The sequence below is a fragment of the Osmerus mordax genome, chromosome 4 (genome assembly GCF_038355195.1).
Source record: "Osmerus mordax isolate fOsmMor3 chromosome 4, fOsmMor3.pri, whole genome shotgun sequence".
In the NCBI taxonomy this organism is placed as follows: Eukaryota; Metazoa; Chordata; class Actinopteri; order Osmeriformes; family Osmeridae; genus Osmerus; species Osmerus mordax.
In genome coordinates, this window is record NC_090053.1 from 17,345,091 (window position 1) to 17,373,044 (window position 27,954).

Genomic DNA, 27,954 nt, shown 5'->3' on the forward strand with positions numbered 1-27,954 from the left:
TTCCTGGACATGCCATAGACACACCAGCAATCTCACATCAACACAAGCAGTGTCAATGCAACATCAGTCCATCTGAGCTCAAATGTCAAACTACTGCCCTCTTGTGGAGTCGATACACAACCTAATCTCTCTTTTCACCTCCCCCCCACTACTCCCCCACCCTGCCCTGCTGTACTCTCCCTCCTCCCTCACCCCCAAACCCTCTACCTCTTCCCTCACCCCATCCCCCCCCCCCCCCCACACACACACACATCCTCTCCAGTGTGACAGCGGTGCGTCTGCCAGACGGACTGTCCTTCGTTGTCTATGAATTCTGGGATGGAGAGGAGGAGTGGAAGAGGTGAGTTTCCTCCCGATCGACCACTCAGCAGGGGGGCAGAACGTGGGGAGGGATGGGGGGTGCTGTCTAGGGAGGGGGAGGGGGTTATTTATGTCACCAGTTCATGGAAGGGGGGTGCTTGGAGTGTGTGTGTGCATGTGTGTGTGTGTAAGAGAGCATGTGTGTGACAGTGTGTGTGTGAGAGTGTGTGTGTGAGAGTGTGTGTGTGTGTGTGTGTGTGTGTGTGTGTGTGTGTGTGTGTGTGTGTGTGTGTGTGTGTGTGTGTGTGTGTGTAGCTAATGCCTTCTCCATCTACCCCAGGCATCTCCAGTCTGGGCCCACGAAGGCATTCCAGCATGTGAAGGTGGACACACTGTGTCAGCCTGAAGCTGTGTCTACTGTAGCTGTGCCAGGTGGGTAACACACACTTCCGCTCAAACACACACATCACAACACATACACACACAAACATCACATACACACATCACATACACACACGCACAGCTGGAGCCATCAGCACAGATGAGAGCCGGTACAGATAGGTAGCAAAATGTAGAAATATGTCTAACCACCACCCTCTCCTCTGTTTTCCCCTCTCCTCTCCTCTCCTTTCTTCTCTCTATCTCCTGCAGCCGCCTGGTGCAGTCTGAACAGAGACTGATGAGGGGCGTGGCCGAAAGCCATACCCCCCCACACACCTCCCCCAACCCCTCCCCCTCATGCCTCTCACCCCCCCCTCCACCCTGCCCCCACCCCTCTGTAAGTTAATGTTTACACAGTAGCAAATGAAATATGTCGATTGCAGTGAATATTGAGCGGCAGGATTATCTCCATACATTTTCACAATGTAGCAGTCACCCTGTGTTTGAATTCACAATGGAAAAGGGATTTGTAGCAGTTGACCAAAGGTTCGATTTCCCTTGGAGCGTAACCTCGCGGTCAATCTGTGCTGGTCAAATTGCTCCATGTAGCGGTCACCTAATGGTCAAGTGGACCATGGAGCAGCTACTTTATAGTCAATCTGTATCATGTAGCGGTCATCTAATGGTCAACTTCTCCATGTAGCGGTTATCTAATGGTCAATTGCTCCATGTAGCGATTCCCTTATGGTCAACAAAAAAGAAAATTGACCTGCATGTCACCCTGTCTGATTCTGAGCCTGCTTTTTAAGAGAAAGTAACATATGTAAATGGACAGGATAGAGAGGGTAGGAGAAGAGATGTAGAAGTGAGACTTAAAGGAACTGAGTAAGATACAGTGATTGTCTGTGAGGGGAGGGGAGGGGAGGGGAGGGGAGGGGAGGGGAGGGGAGGGGAGGGGAGGGGAGGGGAGGGGAGGGGAGGGGAGGGGAGGGGAGGGGAGGGGAGGGGAGGGGAGAAAACTGGAGAAATAAATTGCGACGGGGAGATAAAACAATACGAAGTATCGACAGGTATCTCTGTGACAGGTATCTCTGTGTTCTCCATTGTGCAGCTGAATCTTGTTTTTCCCTGTCGTGTTTGACAAGTGTTTTTGTTTGAATCAGCGATGGATATTTTAGCTGTCTAGTGACATTTATTCCTATGAAGTCTGTACTTCTATGATTCTATTATGATTCTGGAGTTCAGTTTGTGTTGGTGTCTGTAGTGTTCTAGTGTGGGACCTCCTCCTATCAGTCACTCCCAGACGGTTTACATTCAGAGAGAACTCCTCCACGATCTCAGAGAGGAGGACAGGGGAGGGGCGGGGTAGAGAAGAAGGAGGTGTGGGAAATGAAGGACTGTGTTGAGGTCTGAGGTTAGGGGACAGGTTTAGGTTATGGGTGGAGGGGCAGTGCGACAGGGGAGTGGGTTCTAGTGAATGAAAACTTCCCGGAACTGCAGCTACGGTAGCTCTCTCACTTGACCTCCACACCACAATGTTCATTGCAATTAACCAAAAGAGCCTAAGTGTTCACATGTCTTGACGCAGCCAATGACAAGACTAGGTTCATGTTGTACTGACCAATGCGAATGTCCATCCACCCACTCAGCTTTCGAGATCATTGAAGATCAACCACAGCCCAGCTAAAACCCAACCACGTGGAACCCAACCACAACCTACAGTAGACAAAACACAATGCAACCCAATCGAACACATCCAACTCTTACCTAACCACATTTGAACCAGAACCTTTACCTCCCTGGACCTCAACACAACCACAATCAGACAGCCACCCTGAAAGCACAATGTAAATGGATAAATATTGTAATTCTAAAGATATATATATCATATATATATAAACATTTGAAGGCATTAGAAATGATGAAAACAGAACCTATTGACGTTTTACATGTAAAAGGTTGAATTATTTAGGAGTCACTGATCTTTGTTTACCTGTAGAGGGCGTAATCTCCCCCCTCACCCTCTCCTCTCAGATGTAGACAGACTGATAGCCTGTTGTCTTGACAAAGCCAGAACACCTCTTTCACTGACTGTTGAGTTCATTAGCAGTAATAATCCCCTCTCCTTCAGTCAGGGACAGTAATATCTACCTACCTACCTGCCCAGGTCACCCCTCACCCCCTCGCAGAAACCAGGAACGTATGGATCCTGATTGGTTTACAAGAGGGGAGACAGTTCTGAGATCTGGGCTACCCTGAGCAACACTGCGATGCAGACCCAGACAACACTGTCTGACAGACCATTAACAGGGAGAACAGAGATGAATCTAGACAGGGTGATAGGATAGAAATACCTCAACTAGACACGGCAATAGTATAGAAATACCACAATAACACAGGGTAGTAGTATAGATATACTACAACTACACAGGAAGACAGTATAGAAATATCACAACTAGACAGTATGATATTATAGAAACACTCCAACTAGACAGGACACCCACAAACAGTGATTCCAGTATTTTTCTTTCCTGAAAGAGACCTGGTGTGTGTCAGGCTGGCTCTCTGTGTTCTGCTGGGCTTGGTTCAGTGTGTGTGGGGTCTAATGTTCCTCCACCCTACCTTCAACATTCCTGGCTGTTCCCTGACTGTGCTAGCTACTGTTTTCTATCCTTCACTGAGTGCATGATCTAGCTGAATGTCCAGTAACAGGTTTGCCGTAGTCTATAGCTATGCTACTGTATGGGTTTGGTGCATTTCTTATGTTTATTTTCTAGTATTATTCCTATAAAGGAGACAAAATAAATATATAAATATACATATATAGAAAATGGCAGAATGAACCTTCACTTTTAAGGCAATGTTTATGAAATAACACTTCTGCTCACGTATGTTTCAGTAACAAGGCGTTCTCTCTCTGAGTGTTGAGACTTATTGCAGGGATGCAAGTATTCTATTTCGTCTTCAATCTTTGTTGAAGTTCTAGACCATGTAGAGTGATGCGATTCAATAAAACAAATGAGACAAACTCATGTACAGCTTTCTATGAGAATCCCCACACACTTGCATACACACCCATACCCCAACACACACAAACACAGGCATGAATCATGAATCAGCACTTACAGGAATACTGAAAGCACTTTTGCCATATTTTAATGAATGAACCTATGTTGAAAATAATAGGTCCCGGTTTCATATAAAAACATTTTGTTTATTCAGAGATACAGTGTTATGCAGAGTGGTGTCTATATACATAACAAACAAGGTTATAAGCCTGGCTTAGCGTGTGTTGCCATAGACAACCGAGATCAACGCGACACACATGCCATGTTATGCAGTTGCTAGGAGACAACACTTTACGTTAGCACCAATCATCAGTATAAAAACATCAGCATGACATAATTCACAGAAAACGCCAAATGGTATCATGATCATGTATTATGAACCTGATCTTCATCTTGGTATGGCTTGAAACAGGGAGCTTCTCCTCTCCAACAGAAAGTTCCAGCACGTTTTCACAAGGGTGGTCGCTGTGGTAACCAGTCGTTCACAGTTCACGGATGGCCCTCGTGGTAACAGGCGGTTGTCCGGGGGCGACGGATTATTATGAAAAGAAATTACAATATATATTTGGAGGATGATGCGCCGGATGTTGCCAGGTTGGTCATACGTGGTGGAGGAGCTGCATGATGGCGGTGGTGGTGCTCTGGCCGAAGATGAAGGCCCCGCAGAGCAGGGTGATGGAGCCCCAGGAGGTCAGGGCCAGGCGTGTCCACCACGACACCGGCTCCGACTGCATGGCGAAGATCAGACACAGACCTGTGGGGGCGGGCTGTCACTCAACATGTCCTACACACTCCAGCAGGTGGTGTGTGGCCGTGCTAACAGGCAGTGTCTGTGTGTGTGTGTGTCTGTGTGTGTCTGTGTGTGTGTCTGTGTGTGTGTCTGTGTGTGTGTGTGTGTGTGTGCGGTGCGAGAGGGAGTTTCTGAGCCACCTGGGAAGATGAAGATGAAGAAGGCGCTGATCCCTCCGATGACGATGATGACCTTGCTGATGTCGGGTACGAACATGGCGATCAGCATCGTCACGGTGATCCACGCCACCGTCAGGCCGTACCTGCAACGACTCTCAAACGCCTCAGTCACCACGGCGACACGCCGTCGCAGGGTTAGCAGGGGTGCCTGGATGACCGATCTGCGAGAGGGTCAAATCACACACAGACACACACACAGACACACACACACAATCTGACACTCTGACAATATACATTCTCATTGGTTGGTTCTCAGGGTTGGTGGTTTGATTCCCATTTCCTCCTGTCAGTGTGTCAAACTGTCCTTGAGCAAGAAACTCAATTAGCTTTATATTTTCTGCCTCTCTTTCATCCATTCACACACACACAAATAACACACCAATATGCTTCATCGGTGTGTGATTGTGTGTGTGAAGCGGTGAAAGAGAGGCAAAAAATATAGTCAAATGATGACCCGTAAGGTAGAAAAGCGCTATTTAAGTGCAGTCCACGTCCACATTCGAAGCACACACAAATCACACCTGGTTTGACCAGAGAGTAGAAACACTGCTCTGATTGGCTGGGAGGAGATCTGTGGGAGGAGCCAGCAGTGTGTATTACCTGACGAGCAGCACCACTATGGGGTAGATGGTGACTATGGAGATCCCAAACAGCACTCTGGCGACGAACATCAGAACATCGTTGCCTCGGTACGACATCAGAATGTCCGCCGCCACATCCTCCCCAAATGTCAAGTACCCATAAATCCCTGCAGCAGACAGAAAGTGTTACCATGGTGAACTGGAAGTGCTTCGTCACACAACAGCCAATGTTATGTGGCACGGTCTTTCAACAAAATGAGACCTATCTCCTCCTCCTTGCTTGGATGGAGGAATCCCTGATGGATGAGTTCAGAATGTGCATTTCCACACTTAATCCCATACCGTTAGTATTGGAGATCAGGGAGATCAGGAAATGCAAAAAGGAGACATTTCTAAATGGTTTCAACTAAGCCTACAGCAGACAGGAGAGATGTCTGGATGATGTTTGGATGAAGTTCTGACCAGTGAGAGAGTAGATGATGAGGCAGATAACCATGGAAACCACAGAGATAAACACCCAATGGGAGAGCTTCTTGTTCTCCATGCTGCTGTAGATGGTGATGCTAGCCTCGTGGCACTGAAAATACAGGAAATAAACAGGAAGTGACCAGGAAGAACAGAGGAAGTACACAACTGGCTTCTTCCTTACGAACCCTGAGCGTAGACTCACCTGGAAGCCAAAACAGATACTGGGAATCACACTAAACATGGAGGCCCAGGAACTGATGCTGCGTGCACACACACACACACACGCACACACACACATAAATAAGAGAAAAAGAGTCTTTTATAAAAGATATGATATGACCTTCTAGGCAACAACCGTCTTTACAAAAATACACCTGTCAGTCACTCTTAACATTTAAACCATTTAATATCTCACATTCAGAAAGAGTGCAGGAGGAGAGGAGAATACAAGAGAATAGGACAAGGGGATAGGAGGGGAGAGGACAGGAGAGGAGAGGAAAGATATCTACCCACCCACTGCTGTAACCTGACACATTCTGTGCTGGTCTGGTGTGGTACTTAATTATGATGGCAACAGTCAGGTAGGTGGCAGCCAGGGTTCCTAACACACTGGAGAGGGTGGTGGAGGAGAGGTGGAGGGGAGGAGGACGAGAGGAAGAGGAGGAGAGGTAGGTGGAGGAGGGGAGGAGGAAAGTAGGAGGGGGGGAGAAGGGGAGGAGGAGAAGAGGGTGGAGGAAGGGTGGTGGAGGAGAGGTGGAGGGGAGGAGGACGAGAGGAAGAGGAGGAGACGTAGGTGGAGGAGGGGAGGAGGAAAGTAGGAGGGGGGGAGAAGGGGAGGAGAAGAAGAGGGTGGAGGAAGGGTGGTGGAGGAGAGGTGGAGGGGAGGAGGACGAGAGGAAGAGGAGGAGACGTAGGTGGAGGAGGAGAGGAGGAAAGTAGGAGGGGGGGAGAAGGGGAGGAGGAGAAGAGGGTGGAGGAAGGGTGGGGGGCAGAAGGAGGAGGGGAGGAGGAGGAGGAGAGAAGACAGAAGTTAGGATACTTGAAGGGTTCTTGATTTGACTTTCACCACCCAATGAAACTACTAGTGTTCTCATGCACAAATCCCAATGCACCGACCTCACCCTTCCGTAGACGGAGCGAGTTAAATAGACCGTACCACAGAGCGCGGCTCGATGTGTGTGTGAGCAAGCGTGTGCGTGCGTTTCCTGACCTGATGTACTTCTGGAAGCTGATCTCTTTGGGGATGGAGAGGGGGAGGACGAGAAAGACACAGAGCAGGGTGAGGGCGAGGCGCTGGTCGGTGTACCAGAGGTGCGGCATGTCAGCCTCCGGACGTCTGGTCACCAGCTCGTACAGGGAAGCACACACTGACACACACACACACCACACAATAGGCTACGATCACTCAGATGTACTGCTGAAGGATGTCTTGGAGTGTTCATCTACTACCATGCGTGTCTGGTGTGCGGGGTGTGTGCTGTGTGTATGTTTGTGGCATGTGCAGTGTGTGCAGTGTGTGGTGTGTGGTGTGTGTGGCATGTGCAGTGTGTGCAGTGTGTATGTGTGTGGTGTGTGGTGTGTGTGGCATGTGGGGTGTGTGCAGTGTGTGTGTTTGGCGTGTGGGGTGTGCTTTGTGTGGCCTTACGTTTCTCCAGCTGGTCCTCCACGATGATCAGGAAGGCCACGGAGATGGCGAACAGGTTGAAGATGAACACCACATTACACATCTGGCCAATCGCAGGGCCGCAGACGCCCCGTACTACGCCCTGATAGGTCGTCTGGCCACTGATGGAGGAGGAGTACCCCAGGATGACCAGCCCACTGATCAGGAAGATCATGCATACCTGGGGAGGGAGGGGAGGGGGAGAGGGGTCATAGTAACAGATAGGTTTAATGAAAAACCAATGATGAAAAGCTTGTAAATCAACAGAAGGGAGATGCCTGGAGAAGGGAACGAGTGCCCACGGGACATGGCTACTCCTTAACCTGTTCTAGGAGAAAATTGTGTTTCCTGTGGATTTTCAAGACTTTAATCTAGCCAACCTGGTTTTCGTGACACTATCGGCTGGGGAGACATATCGCCCTTGACCTCAAACAATGATCACTGTCAGTTCGACCCTCCAGTAACGACTGGTCTCTTATACATGCTAATCTATTAACGCTCACACTTATTGTACAGTCGATTTTCACATGAATCCGTGTGTACACGCAATCCATGTCTATAGCACATCATCCCACAAGTGTTTTAAACACCAGACACATCATATACAAGCATTCTAGTTCACTTGACCAACGAGAGCGCCCCTCATCTCTCTCCAGGTGCTGAGTTATTTCTCAACAGACGCAATAAAGCATGACCTCAGGCTAACCGCAATTTTATCTCGTTTGAATCACAAACCATTTCCACCGCGACGGCGGCGCGGATCCCTCCTGCACGCTCGAAAGCCCAGGGGAAGTTAAGTAGACCGGCGCCCAGGGCAGACTTCAGCATGATGAAGATCGCACCCAGCGAGCTGAGCCGAGGGCTGCCCGAATCTAACGCGGGCTTTGCCAGCAGGCTGATGCTCTCTCTCGCCAACTCTTCCATGCTCTGGCGGGCACACTGGCTCCGACAAACTCTTGAAGGAACTTCTGTGGTGTTCAATAATCAATGTGACCTTACGAGGGGAGGGAGAAAGTGGCAGGAGAGAGGGGGGGGAGGTAACGTAAGCAGGGGTCGGAGAGGGGAAAGGAAGGAGGAGTTGATACCGAGTGTCTTCTAAGTTTCCAAACTAATCGTGGCCATGAACCGTGTAGCATCACTTGATTCCCGACCACCTAGGTGTAGTCAGTATCATAGACAAAGTTTAATACTCATCCGTTATTTAGTCTCATTGTTCTAATAAACTGTCACAATGTGGGTTAGTCAGGAAACGGTGGAGGTCTGGTTTTGTTGTGGAGGAGGTTTTGGTTGACTGTCACATCCAGGGATTTCAGCCGTACCGGGAGAGGGGGAGATTTGGGTACCAGGGTTGGAATGCCTTGGCTGAACGTCACCTCCAGGAATATCAAGAAGAGATGGGTGGAAGAATAGGGGGGGAGCGCGGAGCGGAATGCTTAGTCTGTCTCTCCTCGCGAGGACGAGAGGGAGGCTGGTGATTGGTTGGCGGCTGTCCTGGTGTCTGGGAACAAGGGCATGTGACAGCGTTTAGTAGGAACGATTTTTAAATCCCATCAGCGCACAGGGTTGTGTGTGTGTGAGGTATATATAGAGGCTACACCAATGAGAACACAAATAATGAATGAGTCCTCTTCTGTTCCGTTTCATCGACGGTCCGTACGCATCCGAGGACACTTTTGCTTGCGAGTCTCCTTCCGTCTCCTCAGCTCAAAATGAAAGTGCAAATTTGTGACGCCTCACGCAGGCTGGACACACAAGGCTGGACGAGATTCATCCTCTGAGCCAAGGCCATCGTGCCTGTTAGCAGAGCCCGCCTGTGGCCATGCTGCCTCGGTCTCCGGTGTGTCCCAGGGTGATTAGATCCAACAGGGCGTCACACAGAGCAGCAGTGACAGATTCACAGGCTGGCCAGCCAGGGGGAGGAAGGCAACTGGCCCATTAGCAGGGATCAGCCAGGGGGTCTTCTCACAGCCCCCCTTCCCCCCCTGCCAGTTTCTCTCACCTTCTAAAGTATTAATCCACTTCACATCACCTTCACATCCTTGGGAATGACGTCGGGAGTATTAGTCCACCTCACAACTCTGGAATGGAATTAGTCCAGCTCATAGACCAACTGGCGGCTTTCAGAAGGGGGAGGAGTGTGTGTGTGTGTGTGAGAGTGTGCGAGTGGGAGTACTCCAGGTACAACAGAACAGACTCCAGAATGAAGCTTTATTGAGGAGATAATGCAACAGCGCGGTAGATAAGTCTTTTGACCCCCCAGGTCAGCACGCCTGACCAACAATCAGCATCATCAGAATTATAAAATATAAAAACGAGAGACAAACCAAACAGCCCATGACGATGAAAAAGTGCAGATAACAACAGTTAGAATCAGTCCAAGTAACGTAATCAGATCACACACCTCAGTAAGTGTGTGTACGTGTGTACGTGAGTGTGTGTGTAGGTATGTTTGGATTTAATTTAATAAATATAAAAGTCTGGGGCTGAAATCCAGTCCAACTCTATTTGGTCAGATGAACGATGCCTTTAGAAGACCAGAGAGAAAACAGGATGAAGGAGAAGGACTGTGCGTCCATTGTTCATTATATCCTCTCCTCTAACCAACGTCTCTGCTGTCTCTCTCTCTTTCTCGCTCTCTCTCTCTGCCCAGCCGGCATGCCAGGGTCAGGGGTCACGCTCAGGGCAGGATGATCCCTCCAGACCCAACCGCCGTGGCATTCCACAATCTCCTCCCCGGAATCCTGCCGTGGCCCCGGCATATTCCAGATCCTGGGTCCTCAGGGTTCTAGAAGGATCAGACAGTGGGGCTCTTGGCGGTGCTGACAGTCAGGCTCTGCTGGAGGTACGTGGGCCGCTTGACGCGCGGTTTCCTGCGTTTGGGCTTGGACTTGGCCTTGGTCAGCTGGACCACGAAGAAGGACAGGACCACCATGGCCCCCAGGAAGGCAAACACAGGGATGGTCTGGCCCACGTCCTGGTTATAGCGGCCTGGCATGATACCTGACAGGGGTAAGAGGGGAAGGGGTCAGAGGGCAAGGGGTCAGAGGTCAGGGGAAAAAACCTCAAAGCACCAAAAAAAGGAAAAGGAAAGAAAACTATAGCTGAAAAGTGAGATATGATCTGTGTCTGCCAGGTGTTCTAGATACAGAGTTAGATGGTTATAAGAATACATAGAAATAGATAGTTAGATGGGAAGAGAGAGAGTGAGAGTTAGATGGACCAACAGACAGTTGGTCAGGACAGACGGGTGCAGTGTCGTCCTCCAGGCTGCCTACCTCCAGGGATGTCCCACGCTCCACTCTCCCCAGGAGAGAGAGGTCGAACCTGGGGCCGGTACGCTCTCATATTGGGCAGCACCACCTTGTCCAGGTCCACCGACAGCAGCTTCTGGTGCTTCCAGAGGTTACTGGGACACAAACACACATAAATAAACACACACACTTATAAAACTGTATTATCTGGATGAACCTTTTGTTAAGTAGTGTGCATTGACTGGGTAAGCTTCAAATGAATCGCCCTTTTTCGGATGGATAAAGGTGTCTGAATGTGACGGGGTGCAGACCTGGGCGCGGTCTCGTTGAGGGGCTGGGGCTTGGCCCAGGACAGGTGGGGGCAGGCAGGGAGGGGCCGGGGCTTGGGGTCCCCCAGATGGGCCTCTAACACCTTGGAGTAGCGGTACAGGTGGTTCCCTGGAGAGAGAAGGGTTAGCACACAAGTTCTACTGAGTGTTGAGAGTGTGTGTGTGTGTGTGTGTGTCTCACCCTCCAGTCTCTGGGGCAGGGGCTGCTGGGACCCGGAGGGGGAAGGGACCCTGCCCTGGGTGAGGCTGGGAGGAGTCATGCTGTAGGAGGTGAACTGAAGCAGGGAGTCCAGGAGCCAGAAACAGTCTGAAACACAACACCAGCCCATCACCTTCTGAAGGAGCTGCCAGCTCTTATTATTATCATCATATTTAATATATACAGTCTGGGGGTTTTAGGGGGGGGGGGGGGGGTCCCTACCTTTCTGCCGGTGGCTGTCGTCTATACAGTTGGAGTCTCCGTAGAGGGCGATGCGACCACCCCCCTCTGAGGGGGTCTGGTACATCCCCAGGATTGGCACGCCCTCCACCACTGCCGTCTCCTGCTTCAGAACTTCCAGGCCTGCAGGGGGTGCCAGAGAAACACAGGATTAACTATTCACACAGAGCAAATCCACCTCAAAACACACACACACACACGAGTATGAATACAATGGGAGCTATTATTAAAGACAGGAGAGAGAGAGAGACAGGGACAGACAGAAAGAAAACAATGAAGAAATTAGAAGGGAACACAGCGGCTGGTCCATCTCCATGTTAACAGTTGCCAGGTGATCTGTGGAGGAGAGGAGATGCGAGTCTCCATGGTAACCACCAGGTGTGTACCTTGGTCTTTGAGGTTTTTGGCGACTACGATGCCGTCCGCCGGGAAGCGCGCGATGCTGCAGCCCGACGCGTAGTACACTGGAGACACACACACACACACTTCCTTTGTCAGAACACACTGGAGCCACAGCTTGACTCGCTATTGTTCTCCTTCATATTTTTGTGTGTGAGTGTGCGGTGGGACAGTTCGCCCCCCCCCGACGTGTCTCACTGTCGTGGTCGGCCATGGTGAAATCTCCCTCGTACAGGCCGTCGCTGAATGCCATGCCCCAGACAGACAGCAAATCGTTCAGGGCCGGCACGTTAGCGCCCCCTGTGTCTGGCATCCACCACTGACGCGTGTTCTCATCGTAGAACTTCACCTGCTCAGAGACAAGGACCATCACTACCTTCTACTGGGAGGAGGCCGGGATGGGAGCTAAACACCACACACATCAAACGGCCCACTTGCCTTCCGCATGACGGACGTGTTGTACCAGTCGCTGAAGATGATGAGGGAGAGACCGTTCTCGATGTCTCTCCTCAGCTTGGTTATCTCCTCCGGGAAATACTCCTCCTCACTGTCTACCATCAACAAGGTGCCTGGGGCGCACACAAACACACACACAAACCAATACATATGTTATATTAAGGATAGAGGCGGTGTGAAGGAGTTTTTTGTGCGTGAGCTCTCAGAGAGAGAGACAGGATGTGATCCCACCATACTGGCTGGCGTCAAAGCAGGTGATTGGTGCTCCCAGAACCTCTATGAAGTATCCCATACTCCTCAGGTGCTGGTACATGTCCCTGAAGTTGGTGTGGATGTGGTCTCCGTTCCTGAAACACACACACATCCCTCTCAAACTCCAGGGTGACAGCAAAGAAAACAACCCAGGGAAAGGTGTAAAGATGGAGAGCGAGGTGCGTGTGTGTGTGTAGCGTGTGTGTGTGCGCGCGCGTGTAGCGTGTGTGTGTAGCGCGTGTGTGTGCAGCGGAGGGCCAGAGCCTCAGCCTCACCAGTCCAGCGGGTCGTTCTTCATGCGCAGGTTGTCTCTGGGGAAGTATCCTGGAGGGTAGCGCAGGTTGTGGTACTGGTCCCACAGGACCCTGCGGCTGCGGGGCGGCGTGGGGACGATCTTCACCTTGATGGGCAGCTTCACCGTGGAGGTCAGCTCCCCGCCCACCTTTGACTGGGAGGTCAGAGGTTACGTTAGCATAAACACTGACCAGCTACGCTAACAGTCACACTGCTGTACTGTAATACCATTATACTAGCCTTGGCAAAAAAGTATTACTTTAAAAGTAGTATTTTTACTATTTCACTACTTATACTAGCTTTGGGATTCCATCATAGGCAGACAGCTTAACGCAGTGTCCATGGTTACAACTCACATCGTTCTCAGCGGGCGACGCCACTGTAACCATCACGTGACCGTGAGCGACTCCTTCCCAAGACGCTGCTTTCTTGGCAACCGAGATAGAGACCGCCAGATAGCCCGCCCACGGCCACAGCACCGGCGAATAGGAGACGGCCACATCGATGTGGTCCCCGTTCTGGGGCAGGTAGGGCTGCCAGATTGGCTGAGAGAGTTGATTGAAAGGCAGAGAGAGAGCTTGAGGGTGGGGCCGGAGACTTATCAGTACTGCAGAATGAGGAGTGTGTGACTGTATGTGTGCATGCAAATATCAGGGTGTATGTCTGTAATATGTGTGTGTGTGTGTGTGTGTGTGTGTAGATGCATGTGAGTGTGCTTGTGTCTGTAATGTGTGTGCATGTGTGTAGATGCGTGTGTGTCTGTAATGTGTGTGTACCTTGTCTACGATCCTGCCGGTGACACCCATGCCATTGAGGATGGTGACGTTGACGATGGTGGGCATGCCTCCGTAGTAGATGGGCTGAGAGCAGTAGGGCCACATGTAGGGACACTCTGTCAGGTCTATGTAGCTGGGAGAGAGACTACACAAACACACACACAAAGTCAGTTCCACACTTGACACAGAACCATGTAAGTGTGTGTTTGTGTGTGTGTACCTGACCTGAGGTCTGGGTTGTTGAGGATCTGGTAGGCTCTGATCAGGTGTGCGTGTGTGTGTGTGTGTACCTGGCCTGAGGTCTGTAGCTGTTGAGGATCTGGTAGGCTCTGATCAGGTGTGTGTGTGTACCTGGCCTGAGGTCTGTAGTTGTTGAGGATCTGATCAGGTGTGTATGTGTGTGTACCTGGCCTGAGGTCTGTAGCTGTTGAGGACCTGGTAGGTTCTGATCAGGTGTGTATGTGTGTGTACCTGGCCTGAGGTCTGTAGCTGTTGAGGACCTGGTAGGTTCTGATCAGGTGTGTATGTGTGTGTACCTGGCCTGAGGTCTGTAGCTGTTGAGGACCTGGTAGGTTCTGATCAGGTGTGTATGTGTGTGTACCTGGCCTGAGGTCTGTAGCTGTTGAGGACCTGGTAGGCTCGGATCAGGTCCAGTTTCCCGTGGCCCTGCTCAAACATGTTGACTCCAGGCAGCCTTCGAGCCGAGGCGATCAGAGCTTGCTTCATACTGGCCGGGTTCACCAGCTCCCTGTTCTGCACCGTGCTGGAGACACAATCCCACCTTAAACACGTGTGTGTGTGTGCAGCGTGCGACTGTGTGTGCGTGACTGTGTGTGAAGGAAGAGGGAGTGGTAGCTATAAAGGAAGGGTGGTGTGATTGGAGCATCCGCTGTGACATCACTAACTGCATGAACAGCCTGTTTCAGGTCCAAAACAACTCTACACTATCAGCACCACCTCCTAGTAATAATAATAATAATCTTGTTTATTTATGCATCGTTTCTCGACCCAAAGCGCTCCAGTCGTAAGGTCACAGAACACAGGGAACACAATAAAACCAGGTCATACAATAACAGGCAAGAAGAACAAAAGTACGTGCGAAGGAAGGCGCATGTCATAAGGTCTTAAGGTCATAAAACAACAACACATGGAACACAAATGAGGTCATGCGCTCTCAGGCCCACCAAGCACCACAGACCCTCCGGTCCTGCTGCTATCTGGCTGGTGGGACTGTTCCTGGTCTGATCACAAGCCTTTCCCACACCCCTGGGGTCCCACACCAGCATCTGAACAGCTGTCACAGTCACGGTCATCATCACAGCTGTGTCACTTTAGACCACAGACCTGTTATTAAGTAGACCAAGCATCAAAGCTCTTTAAAGATGGAGTCCTGTTCGTTTCTATGGATAGAGCTCAGTGGCGGATTGAGGTCCCAAAACGGAAATGCAATACCTTTGCTTCAAGCTGAGGTGGCCAAAGATGTTCCTATAAACAAGCGTGACGCGTGTGGGAGCTGAGTGGCGCCCTCACCTGACCAGGAGGGTGACTGCGCCTGCCACCACGGGGGATGCCACGCTGGTACCCGACAGCGAGCGACAGCCCTCCTTCATGCCCGACCCCCGCACCCCCGAACCGTAGGTCACGATGTCAGGCTTCACCCGGCCGTAGCCCCCCGGCAGCTCCTGAGGAGGGAGGGAGGGAGGGAGGGAGGGAGGGAGGGAGGGAGGGAGGGAGGGAGGGAGGGAGGGAGGGAGGGAGGGAGGGAGGGAGGGAGGGAGGGAGGGAGGGAGGGAGGGAGGGAGGGAGGGAGGGAGGGAGGGAGGGAGGGAGTGAATAAGTGTTTGTGCACACGGGCAAGAAAGTAATGACACAGCGAGGACGTGTGCAGGGGTTAAAGTGAAAACAAATCCCGAGCTTGAACTTTTTTGAGGTGGGGTGGGGGGATTGGAGAGAAACCCTTTTTTGTCTTCTGCTAATTTTGTACACAGGGTGACCAGTGGCTAAGAAATTGTCATGTTCCGCAATAAATGTGCACAAACGTATTTATAAGTCGCAGACACGGTCAGTCATAGACAACAGTGTGTCAGCTGTAACAGTTGCTCCCGGCAACGTTGTTGTAAGTTTGAGTGCACAGGCAGCGGCTATATGATATGACGAGCAAGCACTTTCTTATCGCTGCTGGCATTTAATAGCTTCCTTGAGCAAAACGTGCAGAAACAAGCACCAGGCTCTCTCAGTTGCTTGCACCAACTGCCAAAAAGCTCGCCTTCTCTCCCTTCTTCTATCCACGCCCAGCGCCATTTATTTTTGAGTCCTTTATCTGTGGGTAGGACATCATCCCCAGGGTTCATGAATTTGCGCTCCATGCTGTCATCGACAACGCTAACGTGACGTATGGATCTCATTCACACTGTGCTGCCAGGACCCGCCCTGCTCTGCTTCTGATAGGCTTGTAACGTTAGTTATAAATCAATTGACTCAAAAATGTTAAACCGCATGCAAGTTCCCAGCTTTTTTTCCCCTCATGGTCGCACGCCGGACATCCGGCACGGTGCCGGAATACTTTAAGCCCTGTGTGTGTGTGTGTGTGTGTGTGTCAGGCCGTACCCAGGTCGTCATCCCTCGGGAGGAGAAGCGAGCGATGTTGTCCTCAAAGTCGATCCCGCCCACCCCGATCACGTCCATCTGGTCTGCAGGGTTGTTGAGGGTGCTGCCACACATGGAGAACACATCGGGGTTCCATTCAGAACAGAGGTGGAACCATGTGGAACCAGAGAACAGTGTCTCAGTCGTCTCCTTACCCGTACAGAGGCCCGTCGTTGCCGATGGCTGACACCATGATCACTTTGTTAGCAGTCAACTCCCACACCTGGAACACACACACACACAGGCACGCACCACAAGCACACACACACACACACACATACTCTTAGGGGTGAGGCATAAGTTTGTCTTCAAATGTGGTTGGGACAGCATTTTTATAATAACTGAGGATGTGGCCGTTCAATAGGATTTTCTTAATAAAAAGTGGGGATTTGTATGTTTGTATAATGAACCCTGGTCCTTTCCGATGACCAGAGTCACCAGTTCCTCTCAGCCATCACCTTGTCTACGAAAGGATGGTCCATGAAGTCAGGCCCACCGATACTGAGGTTCAGAACGTCTATCCTCTTCAGGATGGCGTAGTTGAACGCGTCCAGGAACCACGAGGTGTACGACACCTGGAAACACACACACACACACGAGTCAAACACACACATGGAACAGTTCTTCAAAACACACACGTTTATGTCCTGGTTTCAGAGGCTTGGTTTCTATGGTTTCCATGGCTGGGATGTGAGAGGGGGTAGAGGGGGGGTTAGATGACATCTGTACCTGGTTGTTGGTGAAGACTCTGAAGATGTGCAGCTCGGAGTCGGGGGCAAAGCCCTGACACTCTCTCATGCTGGCGATCACACCTGCCACGAAGGTACCGTGACCCAGACCTGGAAACAACCAATCACAGAGCTGCCGTCACTGAAGCGACCACGGGACTGGCCGAGTCAATCATCATGATGTACATGGAGAGTGGAGCTCCACCAATAGCGTCCATCTCACCGTCGTCCAGTGTCTTCTCATTGGTCCAGTTGGTCCTCTCCTTGACGTTTTTGAAGTGCGGGTGTTTCTCACTGAGGCCTGTGTCAAACACCGCTACCTTCACCCCCGAACCTGTATACCACACACACACACACACACACACACACACAATTATCGTCAACCCTCGACTAGTAATCCTGACAGTGTCTGAAAAGTTAATGCCAGTAGCGGCACCCCCACCAAACAGCCAATGCCCCCCCCCCTCCCTCCAAATGGACAGCAGTAATCCCCCCCACCCCCCCAGATGTATGTAAAAGATTCCCCTTGTGGTAACCCAACGCCCTCCCCTCCGCCTGGCTGTGGAGCCGATCCTGGCATCATACCGGTGTGTCCCATCTGCCAGAGCACGTCCGCCTGCAGGATCTGGGCCACGTGGCGCGGGATGGCGCGGAGCAGCCGCCGGCTGGAGTGGCGTCCCGTGGCGTGCCAGAAGCCCGAGGTCAGCGAAAGGCTGGTTCGGCGGAGGGGGCGGGACGACTGCCAGGACTGCCACTTCTGCGTCCAGCGCGTGGTGTTGCAGGGCACCGTCGGCTCGGCTGAGGTAAACAACAACATCAGCATCATCAGCATCACAGGAAGACATAAACATCAGCAATATGCTCTGTCCGCTTCAGACAGCAATGACGTCATTGGGTTGAACCCAGAGTCCAAACCTGGCAACCACACGGACCACCAGCCTGTAGGGCTTGACTTTTACAGCAGGCATGGCAGCAGTCCATGCTGCAGGAGAATCTGGTGGTGGAGCTAACGAGGGGTCTGAAGAGGCCAGGGGGAACCAGGGGAGGGGGGTTGGGAAGGCTTGGGGTGTGGGGGAGGGACACAGCACTCTTTCATCCCCAGCCAGATTCTGCAGGAGGGGTTGGAACCATCTAGCCTCTGAGTCCCCTCCCTCCCCCTCCCTTCCTTCTCCCCCTCTCCCCCCCCCCCCCTCCTTCCTTCTTCCCCTCCCTGCCTCCTCTTCCTCCCTCCCCTCCCTCCCTCCCCAGGCTGGCACACAGAGCTCTGTCTGTCATGTCCCCTCCTCCCACAACCACACTCCCTGCTGGCTGTGTGAAGCAAGAGAACTGATATCCACTATACCACACAGCACCCCCCAAAACGCCAAGCCCCACAGAGAAAACGGAGAACGTGAAAAATAAAATAGAAACTCTTCGACTAAAAATGGATTAACACAACCCGCAGGGGGATGCCACAAGGAGTTATTACACAACACGTAAAAAAAAAAAAGGGGTTTTGAAAGGCTTGTATGACAGTATCAACTACAGGGCGTCAGATGAGGAGTCAGATGGCTGAGCAGTTAGGGGCTATTAATCAGAAGGTTACCGGTTCGATTGCCGGCCGTGCAAAATGACGACGTGTCCTTGGGCAAGGCACTACACCCTACTTGCCTCGGGGGGGAATGTCCCTGTACTAACTTACTGTAAGTCGCTCTGGATAAGAGCGTCTGCTAAATGACTAAATGTAAATGTAGGGCTGCTGACCTGGCGTGTATTTGAGCGTGCGGAACACCTTCCTCTGGGGTGTGACCCTCTTGATGTAGGGGTGGTCCTCCAGGGACTGCAGGCCGCCGGGGGACGGCTGGCGGATGTGGACCACCTCAAAGTCGCTGGGGAAGTCCGACGCCGGGTTCTGCCGCGGGACGACGCGCCAGTCGAGCGCTGGCGCCCCCCGCAGGGCGCTGCTGATGTAGAGCTGCCGTGCCTTGGCAGAGAAGTAGCCGGTGAACGCCACGATGTACTCTGGGAGGAGAGAGGAAGGGGAGACGTCATCACTACTTCTCACTAGATATGTGTGCACAACACTGAACACACAAGCGAAAAACGAAAACCCTCCTCTGACTGGAACGACAGGGATTCCTGTCCACATTCCTTTGTACACTGGTTTGATGGATGGGGATAATTGAGAGAAGGTTTTGGGGATATTTAAGAGAACGTTTTTTAGTTTAACAGGTTACTTGGACCGGTCTGACGAGTTTAGCTGCTCATAATATGGCATAATAGATGAGCTGAGAGACCCTGTGACCTTAGCCTGCAGGTATAATATAATACAGCAACGTCACCTGGTTGTGGCTGGGAAACAAACACTTTCACTCTGTGTTGACACAGGGAACTTCCCTGCCTCACAATACCTCCAGCTCCACACCAAGACAAGCCGCCAGCCAGACACTTTCTCTGCCCTTCCTGGTGCTCCTCTAACTCACCATGCTCCACCACCTTGGTGGAGAATTCCAGTTTAACCGTCAGATGAGAGCAGTTGGATTGAAGGGCTGCTTCAGGTTCAGGGTCAAAGTTGAAGACTTGACCCCCCGTATCCATGCCGACAGCGGGTAGGATGCCAGTCAGCAGAGCCAACAGCAGCAGCAGCCTAACAGGCCGCAGCCTCACAGCCATCGTATCCTCTGTGTGTCCCTGAGGGCCCACGGCAGGCCTAAACACAACACGGCCAGGCGGGAGGGGGGGGTGCTCTCCACAACAGGGACAGCTTGGTTCGAGCTCTGGTAGAGCGAGGGGGCAAGCAGGTCAGGTCCGGAGCTGGGAAATGTAGTTCATTTCTTTCTACGTTTCCTCTCCATGTTTGTAGTCCAGCGTGTCAGTCAGTCATGTAGCCAGACGGATGGGGTGGCCTGCATGATGACGCCAGATGCAGTGTGGAGAAGGAGGCCGGTCAGCGAAGGAGTTGTTGCTGTCAGGTTCCAGTTCGCCTGCAGAAAGAAGGTTGAGTCAATATTAAAATCCATGGGACACAACAGATTAAGCAACTGTACCCTTCTCATTTCAACAAACAACACAGTCCCATTGTGGAAGAGAACAGTGTGTACAGTAGGGAGGAGTAGCAACTCTGTCCAAAACTTCCCCACCAGAGGTCTGGAGTAACGCCAAACCGATTTCCCCCTCAGCTACAAAGGCCAGGCTGGGAAAGAGAGCTCAGGGTAAAAGTACAAACTACCACATCCCTCCATGCTGTTGCCAAGACCCACTATAACCTCTCCACCCACACCAGGACATCCTAAAACACTAGGATCTAACTGACTGGTCTGTGTACAAGTCAGGGTCCGTCTCCATACGTATTGGTCTGTTTTTTTGCTTTATTGACCATCCCTTCTGACTGCATACTTATCTGACCTTTTGTCTTGTCCAAAGTTGTAAAGACCAGTGACCACTTGTGTCAACATGTCGCTGAGACGGCAAAGTAACGTCTACCCTTCGGCAAAGTCTAGATGAGGTGACAAAGATAGCACAATAAATATGTAGCTGGCTAGATATTTTTGGTAGCACTATTTGGCTAGCGTTAGCTAAAACCCCTTCTAGCTATACTACCTGTATCATTACTCACTAGCACGGAAGCTGTTAATGATTGGAAAGCTATAGATTTGCATAACATATTTCGCTTCTTAGCTATAGAGCTAAATGAAATTTGAGAAGTTCTGCACCTAGCAAGCGTTGTCTCTACTTTACAAGCTAACCACATGGACAACTACACATTTTACAACCGTTGTTCCTGGCCAGCCATAAAAGTATCTGGGACTGTGTACATCACAGTGAACCGCTAGCTAGTATGTGACTATCCCGTTTATATTGATAACGATGTCGTTATCTTAATAAATGTAACGGTGTCTGATTTGTAACGTTGTAATAAACGACGACGTTGCTAGCTAAGCAACTTGTGTCTCGCTAGTTAACGTTAGCTAGAAGGCTAGCACAGCTATCACCAGATATTGTTTAACATTATCATTAACATTATATTATTTACACCAACGCTAGCTTACAGGCTAACGTAACTTGTTAAAAACAAATTACTGTATAACGCCAGATTTGTTAGCTACTAGCTAACAGCGGTGTCATAAACACAACACAGCTGCACAGACGACAGACTAGTTCCATGTCTGTAATAGTTGGTTGGTGGTAATAGCTAAAATTACTCACCTAGCGAGCCAAAACATGACCGATTTCACACCAGTCCACTTTCCATATTCCCGTGTTTCAGTGTTAAACTGATTCTTTTGGATATTAGTTTCTTAGAGAGACTGATAACTTTCTTGCTATGGCGTTAGACAACAAAAGCCTGGTTATAGCTAGCTAGCGTCTTAAGGAGTTTCATTGCACGGTTGCCAGGCTTGAACATACTATGCATCCAACAAAGTCAGTGGACACGTTTCATGTCTACTTCTATATGAAAATTGTCAATGTATGGCTACCAGTTGATCACTACTCCAGTCATTACCCAATTTCTTCTTATAATAATTCGTTTTCATTCAGACATTTGCGATAAAAGCTAACGGTGCGTTTTCCCTCAACCTGGCAACCCCACGAAGTTACGCGAAACCAGATGCGTAGCAGGTCTACGCTGGTCATGGCTGCATTCTTTTCACTGTGGACGAACATCTGGTGAGACATTACTTCTCACACTACAGGTCTCTTGCCTCATTTATGGACATTAGAAACCCTACAAATTATCAAATTATTGTAATTTTTTCATCGCACCCATATTCAAAAGTAGTTTTAGACAGCGAGCTAGGCATAACTTCATGAATTCTCGGGCCACAGTCTAGTAACTCGAAAAGGTAGTAACTTGAAAAGGTACCGTTTTATTGTCACACCTTGCACAAAAACGACTGAACCAATTCATTTAAAAATAGTTAAAGTATAGAAAACAATGTGTTATCATTCAGACACACAAATACACAATTTAAAATACACTGAAAAACAACTGTAATCAGAAGTGTTGAATTGGCTACTTCATCTAAGGCCATCATTTATACAAACCCTATAGATATAAAAGGAAACACTTTTACAAGGTGTTTACATTCTTCAAAGTTGCTTACAAATACTATTTGGTTATTCACCATCCTCTTGGCACACACTAAAACACTTCACCATCAGACGTTGTTGTATGACTGACTCGACAAACATTTAGGTCAAGTACTTGCTTACTTTATGGAAAGTCATTGATGACAAACCAGAGAAATTAGTCCCCAGCACTCCATAGAAGAGATCCATCACTGAGACGAATATATCTTGATGGCAGGCTGGTTTCTTGTGGCTTCACCATGGCTGACACCACGGTCTAGGTTCTCTTCTGTGTCCTTGCGTGGCCGGTACTCTGGCCTGGAGCCTCACCAGGTCGTCACAACTGACAGAGAGGGATAAAACATTCTAGGGTAGGGGCCATGAAGAACATACAGTAGTAGAGTCTGGATAGAAGAACGTTGTAGAACTGAGAGAACATTCAGGGTGACAGGAGGGGACCTTGGAGAGAGGGTGAGGTCAGCAGATGCAGATCTGTTGATTCCAGTATCTTAAAAGTTCACAATAATCCACCTGAGTAGATGACATCACAGGTCCATACTGAGGGCCCTAGCAACCAACTCTGACCAGGGCTTCTGATTGGCTTAGAACATTAAACGACAGTCATAAAAAAAGATATTAAAAGAAATGTTCAAATCAAACATGGACATAATGACGTCATCCGGACACAATGCTACAGACAGACATGTACACACACTTTAGAACTCTTCTACGTGTGGATCTCTGGTAGAAGTGCTGTGTTCTGAAAATGAAACGGTCACATGATGCCCAAGGGGCTAGACATAACTAATCGTTTTAGATTAAGTGCACTAAGGTACCACCATTCTGACAGGAAAACAGTCAATTTTCGTACCTGTGGTTCTAGACCAGGGGTGGACAACCCTGGTCCTCGAGAGTCGCTGTCCTGCGTGTTTTAGATGTTTCCCTGCTCCAGCACACCTGATTCAAATGAATGGTCATTACCCGGCTTCCACAGAGCTTGATATCAACCCATTCATTTGAAACAGGTGTGCTGGAGCAGGGTAACATCTAAAACACGCAGGACAGCGGCTCTCCAGGACCAGGGTTGTCCACCCCGGTTCTAGACCAACCTACTGTGTATTTTACTGGTTTGCTTTCTTCCACCGAATATCTGCATCGTTTCTGGTCAGTGGCTGCACTGACAAGTACCAGAAGTATGTGAACTAATGGTACAAACTTTGTACCATTTGTAATTTACACACTGGTGTTTGTGTTATCAAGACCCCCAAAAACATCAACATCCCTCATAAACAGATCACAGAAAAAGTAATTTTCAGATTGCTGGCAGCGAGTCAATCACGACAAGAGACAGGGTTATACAAGGGTTATATCATCTAATAAATAATAGTCGTTTGGCCTTTGTTGACATCGTGTGGTAGCAGAGTATTCTGGTGAGCCTGCCCTCTGGAGGCAGGCTGGAAGATCCACAGTCAACGTTCTCAGAGTTGTAACAGCCAGAGGAATTTCACAGCAAGATCATCAGGAATGAAAAGGCAGAGAACAAGATTCTCACCCATCTTCCTAAAACTTCATCACCCAGAATTCTGTTCAACAGATCCGTTTGGATGGACAGCTTCAAGTGACCATGGTAACGGAGACAACAGTCAATATAGTAATGTCGACAATAATAAATAAATACGAAGAGCACTCAAGTAGAGGAGAGAAGAGGGTGGGGGGGGGACAGTTAGACAGGAGGAGGTAGAGGAATGGAAAGGACAGGAAGATGATGTTTACGATGAATATGTTCTATACTGATTACTGCCTCGTTGGCTCTGTGGTCTAAGACGGATGGACGTGTGGACGGAGGGACAGTAACTGGACTAGGTGGTCCTCTGGTTCAGGCCTGTGTGGGTTAAGTGCCAGCCTGCAGACCAGCCAGGCCTGGCTCAGCCATTGTACTGCTGCTGGTAGCGGCGGTTGAGTTCCCGGAGCTCCTTCTCGCGGGCCCGCCGGGCCTTGTTGGATTTGGTGGAGCGGCTGGAGCGGGTGGATTGGGCCGACTTGGTGCTGTGGCAGCGCGAGGACGCCCTCTTCAGGAGGTTCTGGGAGATGGAGCGCTGCAGGTTTTTCATGGAGGACGAGGCGGCCATGCTGACCACCCAAGGGTGCTTCAGCGCCTGGCCGGCCGTCAGACGCTCACTGGGGTCCACCGTCAACACCCGCTCGATGAAGTCCTTGGCCAGGTTGGACACGCTGGGCCAGGGCTGGGGAGTGGGAGAGCAGGTGATTGGAGGGTTAAGGCAGTGGTCCTCAGGGACCCCCTCTCCAACATGTTTTAGATGTTTTCCTGTTCCAACACACCTGATTTAAATAAATGGGTCATTATCTAAGCTCAGCAGAAGCTCGGTGACGACCATTCATTATGGAATCAGGTGTGCTGGAGCACGGAAACATCTATAACATGCAGGACAATGGACCAGGGTTGGGAACCACTGGGTTAAGGGACAGACACAGTTGTTGATACTTGAAACCACATTGCATCGATCCTTTGAATTGGGTGATGTGGATCGGATCTGCAACTCGTGGAACACACACAGGGGGGCAGCAGGGAGCAGATACTAACCTCCACCCCGAGCATGATTCACTCCCTCCATCCTCCCCTGATTCCTCTTTACCCCACAACAGGTAAATCTCTGTTACACTCCAAACATACATGACACCTTTACATGATGGATCTACGGTTGGATAATACTCAGCATCCCCCAAGCCAGGGCGGTTGAGAACATGATTAGATTCTAGGCTGAAGCAGTAAATCTAGACTGCAGTTATGACAACCACACACACACACACTCTCACTCTCTCACTCTCTCCCAGTCCGTCCAGGGAATGAAGCTCCTCAATAAAGACTGCTTAAAACTTACAGTTTACAAGACTGGCTAGACCTGTAGGCTATCTGTGAAGACAGTGCTTGGGGGTAGGGGAGTGTGTGGATGGGGTGGTAGGAGTGAAGGGTAGTTTGGGGGTAGGGGTGTGTGTGGATGGGGTGGGTAGGAGTGAAGGGTAGTTTCGGGAGGGTTTGGGTTAGTCTTACCTCTCCAGAGAAACTGTATTTGCCTTTGAGGATCTGTCGGTAGAGCCTCATGCGGTTGTCGTCCTCGAAGGGCATGGTCCCGCTGAGCAGGATGTAGGAGATCACTCCCAGTGCCCACATGTCCACAGCGTTGGTATAGGGTTTCCTCACCAGGATCTCAGGGGCAATGTACTCAGGCGTGCCACACGTGGTCTTCATCAGACACTCGTCGCCCTTCTTCCTGGTGGAGGCCAGGCCAAAGTCGGTGATCATGATCTTGCTGTCGGCCCCCGGGTGGTAGTACAGTAGGTTCTCAGGCTTCAGGTCGCGGTGGGTGATGCCCAGGGTGTGGAGGTACTTGACCCCGTCCAGCACCATCTGCAGGACGCGCGTGGCGTCGCGCTCCGTGAAGGAACCACGGGCGATGATGCGGTCGAACAGCTCTCCACCGGTGGCCAGCTCCATCACCATGTAGACGCGGTCGGCCGTCTCGAACACCTCCATCAGCTGGATGATGTTGGTGTGGCGCACGCGGCGAAGCACGCAAAGCTCTGACTCGCACACCTCGCGGCCCTCGCGGTAGCGCGTCTCGATCAGCTTGATGGCGTACGGCTGCCTGGTGCTCTTGTGCTCCACCCTCACCACCCGGCTGAAGCTGCCACGGCCAATCAGAGCCTTGATGTCGTACTTGGCCGTGACCCGGGGGTCAAACTTGGCTCGGTACCTGGCGACCTTGTTCCGACGGGGGTCTGCCCCTGATTCAGATTGGTCCTTGGCCGCGGGGGTCTGGGACAATGGAAAGGCAGCCTGGGCATGGTGCTGGGGGGAGGGGGAGGAGCCCATCTTACTGGCAGAGGCGGTTCGGGTGCCGTCGCCCCTGATGAAGTGCTTGTAGATGTCAGTGTGGGTCTGGGTCTGGGCCGGGTCGGCCTGCTTCACCAGGTCCAGCTGAACATTCCCTGGTGGTTCAGGGAGGACCTTGCTTGTCCGGCAACCCATCACCTCACCTGTACATCCTCACCTCCCACCTTTCCTCCTCCCCTCACCTCACTTCTACTCCCAACACCTCCTCTCACCTCTCCTCCTCACACCTCCCCTCTCTTACCAACACCTCCTCTCCTCCCAACTCCTTACTCCTGTTCAGCCGAAGAGCGCCAACCACACAGCAGTTCTCACAGCCTGGGTCAGTGGGACACAGCAGTCCCAAACTAGAGCTCCCAGGACAGACACCCAGCCTTGTACTGAAGCAGGTGGTAGACTGGCTGGGTCAAAAACTCTGGAAAAAATTGGAAAAGTATGTTTAAGCGTGCCTCCGTGTCTTTTTCAACTTTGTTGACAGCGTTTATATTTAGGTACTTATGTTCCATTATTCTATTATTATGGAAATATGTCCTGTAAATGTCAAACTGATAGAACGTTGGCCTAGCCGAAGCCGATCGATAATCTTCAATGTATTCCAAGTTTAGGCTAACTGTTCACTGGCAATTATGTTGCAGCAACAGTGCAATAGACACAATCATCAGTTTTTGGTAACTTTTTTGTCGGCCATGATTGTAGCAAGCTGCTGGCTACATTCTTCTGTGATATGAACAAAAACGGTGAGCTGTAAATAGTAACGAAGGGTAGTTCAGCAAATAGATAGCTGCCCTTATTTATTAACTTTGTTAACTTTTAATTAATGTATTCAGTTTGAACACCACCGTTTGTTCCAAGCCATTCCATGACATGTTGTTTTTTCTCTAAAAGGACATTTGACCCTGTCACCCTAACTGCGCTGATTACCATGGGACAAAGCACAGTTCAAGTAAAAACCCTCCGTATCCTGGCGTCAAACGAACCCGAATCTCATGTATTCTTACCTTCTCTTCAAGTTCGCGAGGTAATCGGCAAGATAACTGGTTACAAACGACGGCGGGGGGAACAAGGCAGGACTCCGCGGCTTGCCAACGACAGCCTCCTCCTCACCCCACTCTCAGCTGTTCTCTCCATTTTCTGGTTCGGACTTTACAAACTTAAATCAAGTTGGCAAAATAACACTTATCTACCCCGCCAGTGTCGGATAACATCTTGGACCAATTACTATAGTCTGTCTTTTCATTTAGAGCCTGTAAAATGAACAAAACCGTAGTAAGAAAAGATAAGTAATCCACCCGTCGCTCCCCTCTCTGAACGGTGTTTTTGAGCAGGACCACCTTTTTTCCCTGCAAACTTCTTTTGTCGGAACGACCTCCTCGGCTTGTCGACCCCACACACGCCTCACCAGCACGTCGTGAGATCACTTCCTGGATACAAAAAAAGTTCCTTACCAACGCAATGAATTCCCCAAAAATGTGCGTCGAAAAAAATCATAATTAAAGTTTACACACTGGATTGCAAGATCTTTTTGCTCCAAAAGTAACGTCAATCTTCACATGAAAACTAGGCCACAACTAAATAAGCACAGGTAAAAAGTTACAAAGTACTTTTTTTATAAGCCTTCTATTTAGTCGTGATCTATGCACGTTGCGGATAGACGACTTCGGCCTACTACATTGACGGGACAACACTTGCAGAACGCAGACATTGCGATGCTCCTGGAACTACCGCAGGGTGGCGCTATTTGCTAGATGTAGCCTCTTCAAATTATGCGAATTCATATGCAGCATTTGGTATTAAAACACTGCAGATACAATCTGAACTTGAAAAGTGATGTAAAGTGAAAGGAACACGAATACTGGCTCTTAGTGTATTCCCTGAAATGTTCTTGGTGTCTTGGGTCTTAGTGTTGGTCCATTAGAAATCTATGACGCATGCTCAGTCACTGCTACTGTCTGCGCCTGAAGTACAATGGTATGAATGGTGTTTGAGACATCTTTA

At 50.2% G+C, this 27,954-nt stretch overlaps 4 protein-coding genes across 4 annotated transcripts in view; 1 reads left to right on the plus strand and 3 right to left on the minus strand.

Moving 5' to 3' along the window:
* The window catches only part of necab2 (N-terminal EF-hand calcium binding protein 2), a 23,702-nt gene extending 22,321 nt beyond the window's left edge, over positions 1-1,381 (plus strand). The window contains exons 7-9 of the mRNA XM_067235122.1: positions 263-340; positions 641-732; positions 952-1,381. Coding sequence (XP_067091223.1) covers positions 263-340; positions 641-732; positions 952-980 — 199 coding nt within the window. The 3' untranslated portion in view covers positions 981-1,381. The remainder of the gene's footprint in view (positions 1-262; positions 341-640; positions 733-951) is intronic.
* A 2,967-nt stretch (positions 1,382-4,348) lies between these two features.
* On the minus strand, positions 4,349-8,354 carry slc38a8a (solute carrier family 38 member 8a). The gene is made up of 9 exons (XM_067235575.1): positions 8,166-8,354; positions 7,413-7,611; positions 6,978-7,134; positions 6,281-6,376; positions 5,970-6,027; positions 5,762-5,876; positions 5,319-5,466; positions 4,680-4,879; positions 4,349-4,503 (listed from the first exon to the last, which is right to left on the minus strand). The coding sequence occupies exons 1-9, from the start codon at positions 8,352-8,354 to the stop codon at positions 4,349-4,351; spliced, it is 1,317 nt and encodes a 438-aa protein (XP_067091676.1).
* A 1,270-nt stretch (positions 8,355-9,624) lies between these two features.
* mbtps1 (membrane-bound transcription factor peptidase, site 1) lies at positions 9,625-21,318 on the minus strand. The gene is made up of 23 exons (XM_067235569.1): positions 21,186-21,318; positions 19,463-19,963; positions 18,744-19,001; positions 17,586-17,798; positions 17,224-17,334; positions 17,002-17,111; positions 16,731-16,847; positions 16,428-16,495; positions 16,234-16,336; positions 15,157-15,308; positions 14,228-14,389; positions 13,627-13,771; positions 13,207-13,395; positions 12,832-13,004; positions 12,536-12,651; positions 12,287-12,417; positions 12,047-12,197; positions 11,836-11,913; positions 11,432-11,572; positions 11,192-11,317; positions 10,993-11,119; positions 10,706-10,836; positions 9,625-10,430 (listed from the first exon to the last, which is right to left on the minus strand). Exons 2-23 carry the CDS (start codon positions 19,650-19,652, stop codon positions 10,225-10,227), a joined length of 3,198 nt encoding a protein of 1,065 aa, XP_067091670.1. The 5' UTR covers positions 19,653-19,963; positions 21,186-21,318; the 3' UTR covers positions 9,625-10,224.
* Positions 21,319-23,044: 1,726 nt separating this feature from the next.
* Positions 23,045-26,126, minus strand: pskh1 (protein serine kinase H1). The gene is made up of 2 exons (XM_067235574.1): positions 25,120-26,126; positions 23,045-24,292 (listed from the first exon to the last, which is right to left on the minus strand). Exons 1-2 carry the CDS (start codon positions 26,095-26,097, stop codon positions 23,975-23,977), a joined length of 1,296 nt encoding a protein of 431 aa, XP_067091675.1. The 5' UTR covers positions 26,098-26,126; the 3' UTR covers positions 23,045-23,974.
* Between the last annotated feature and the right edge of the window lie 1,828 nt (positions 26,127-27,954).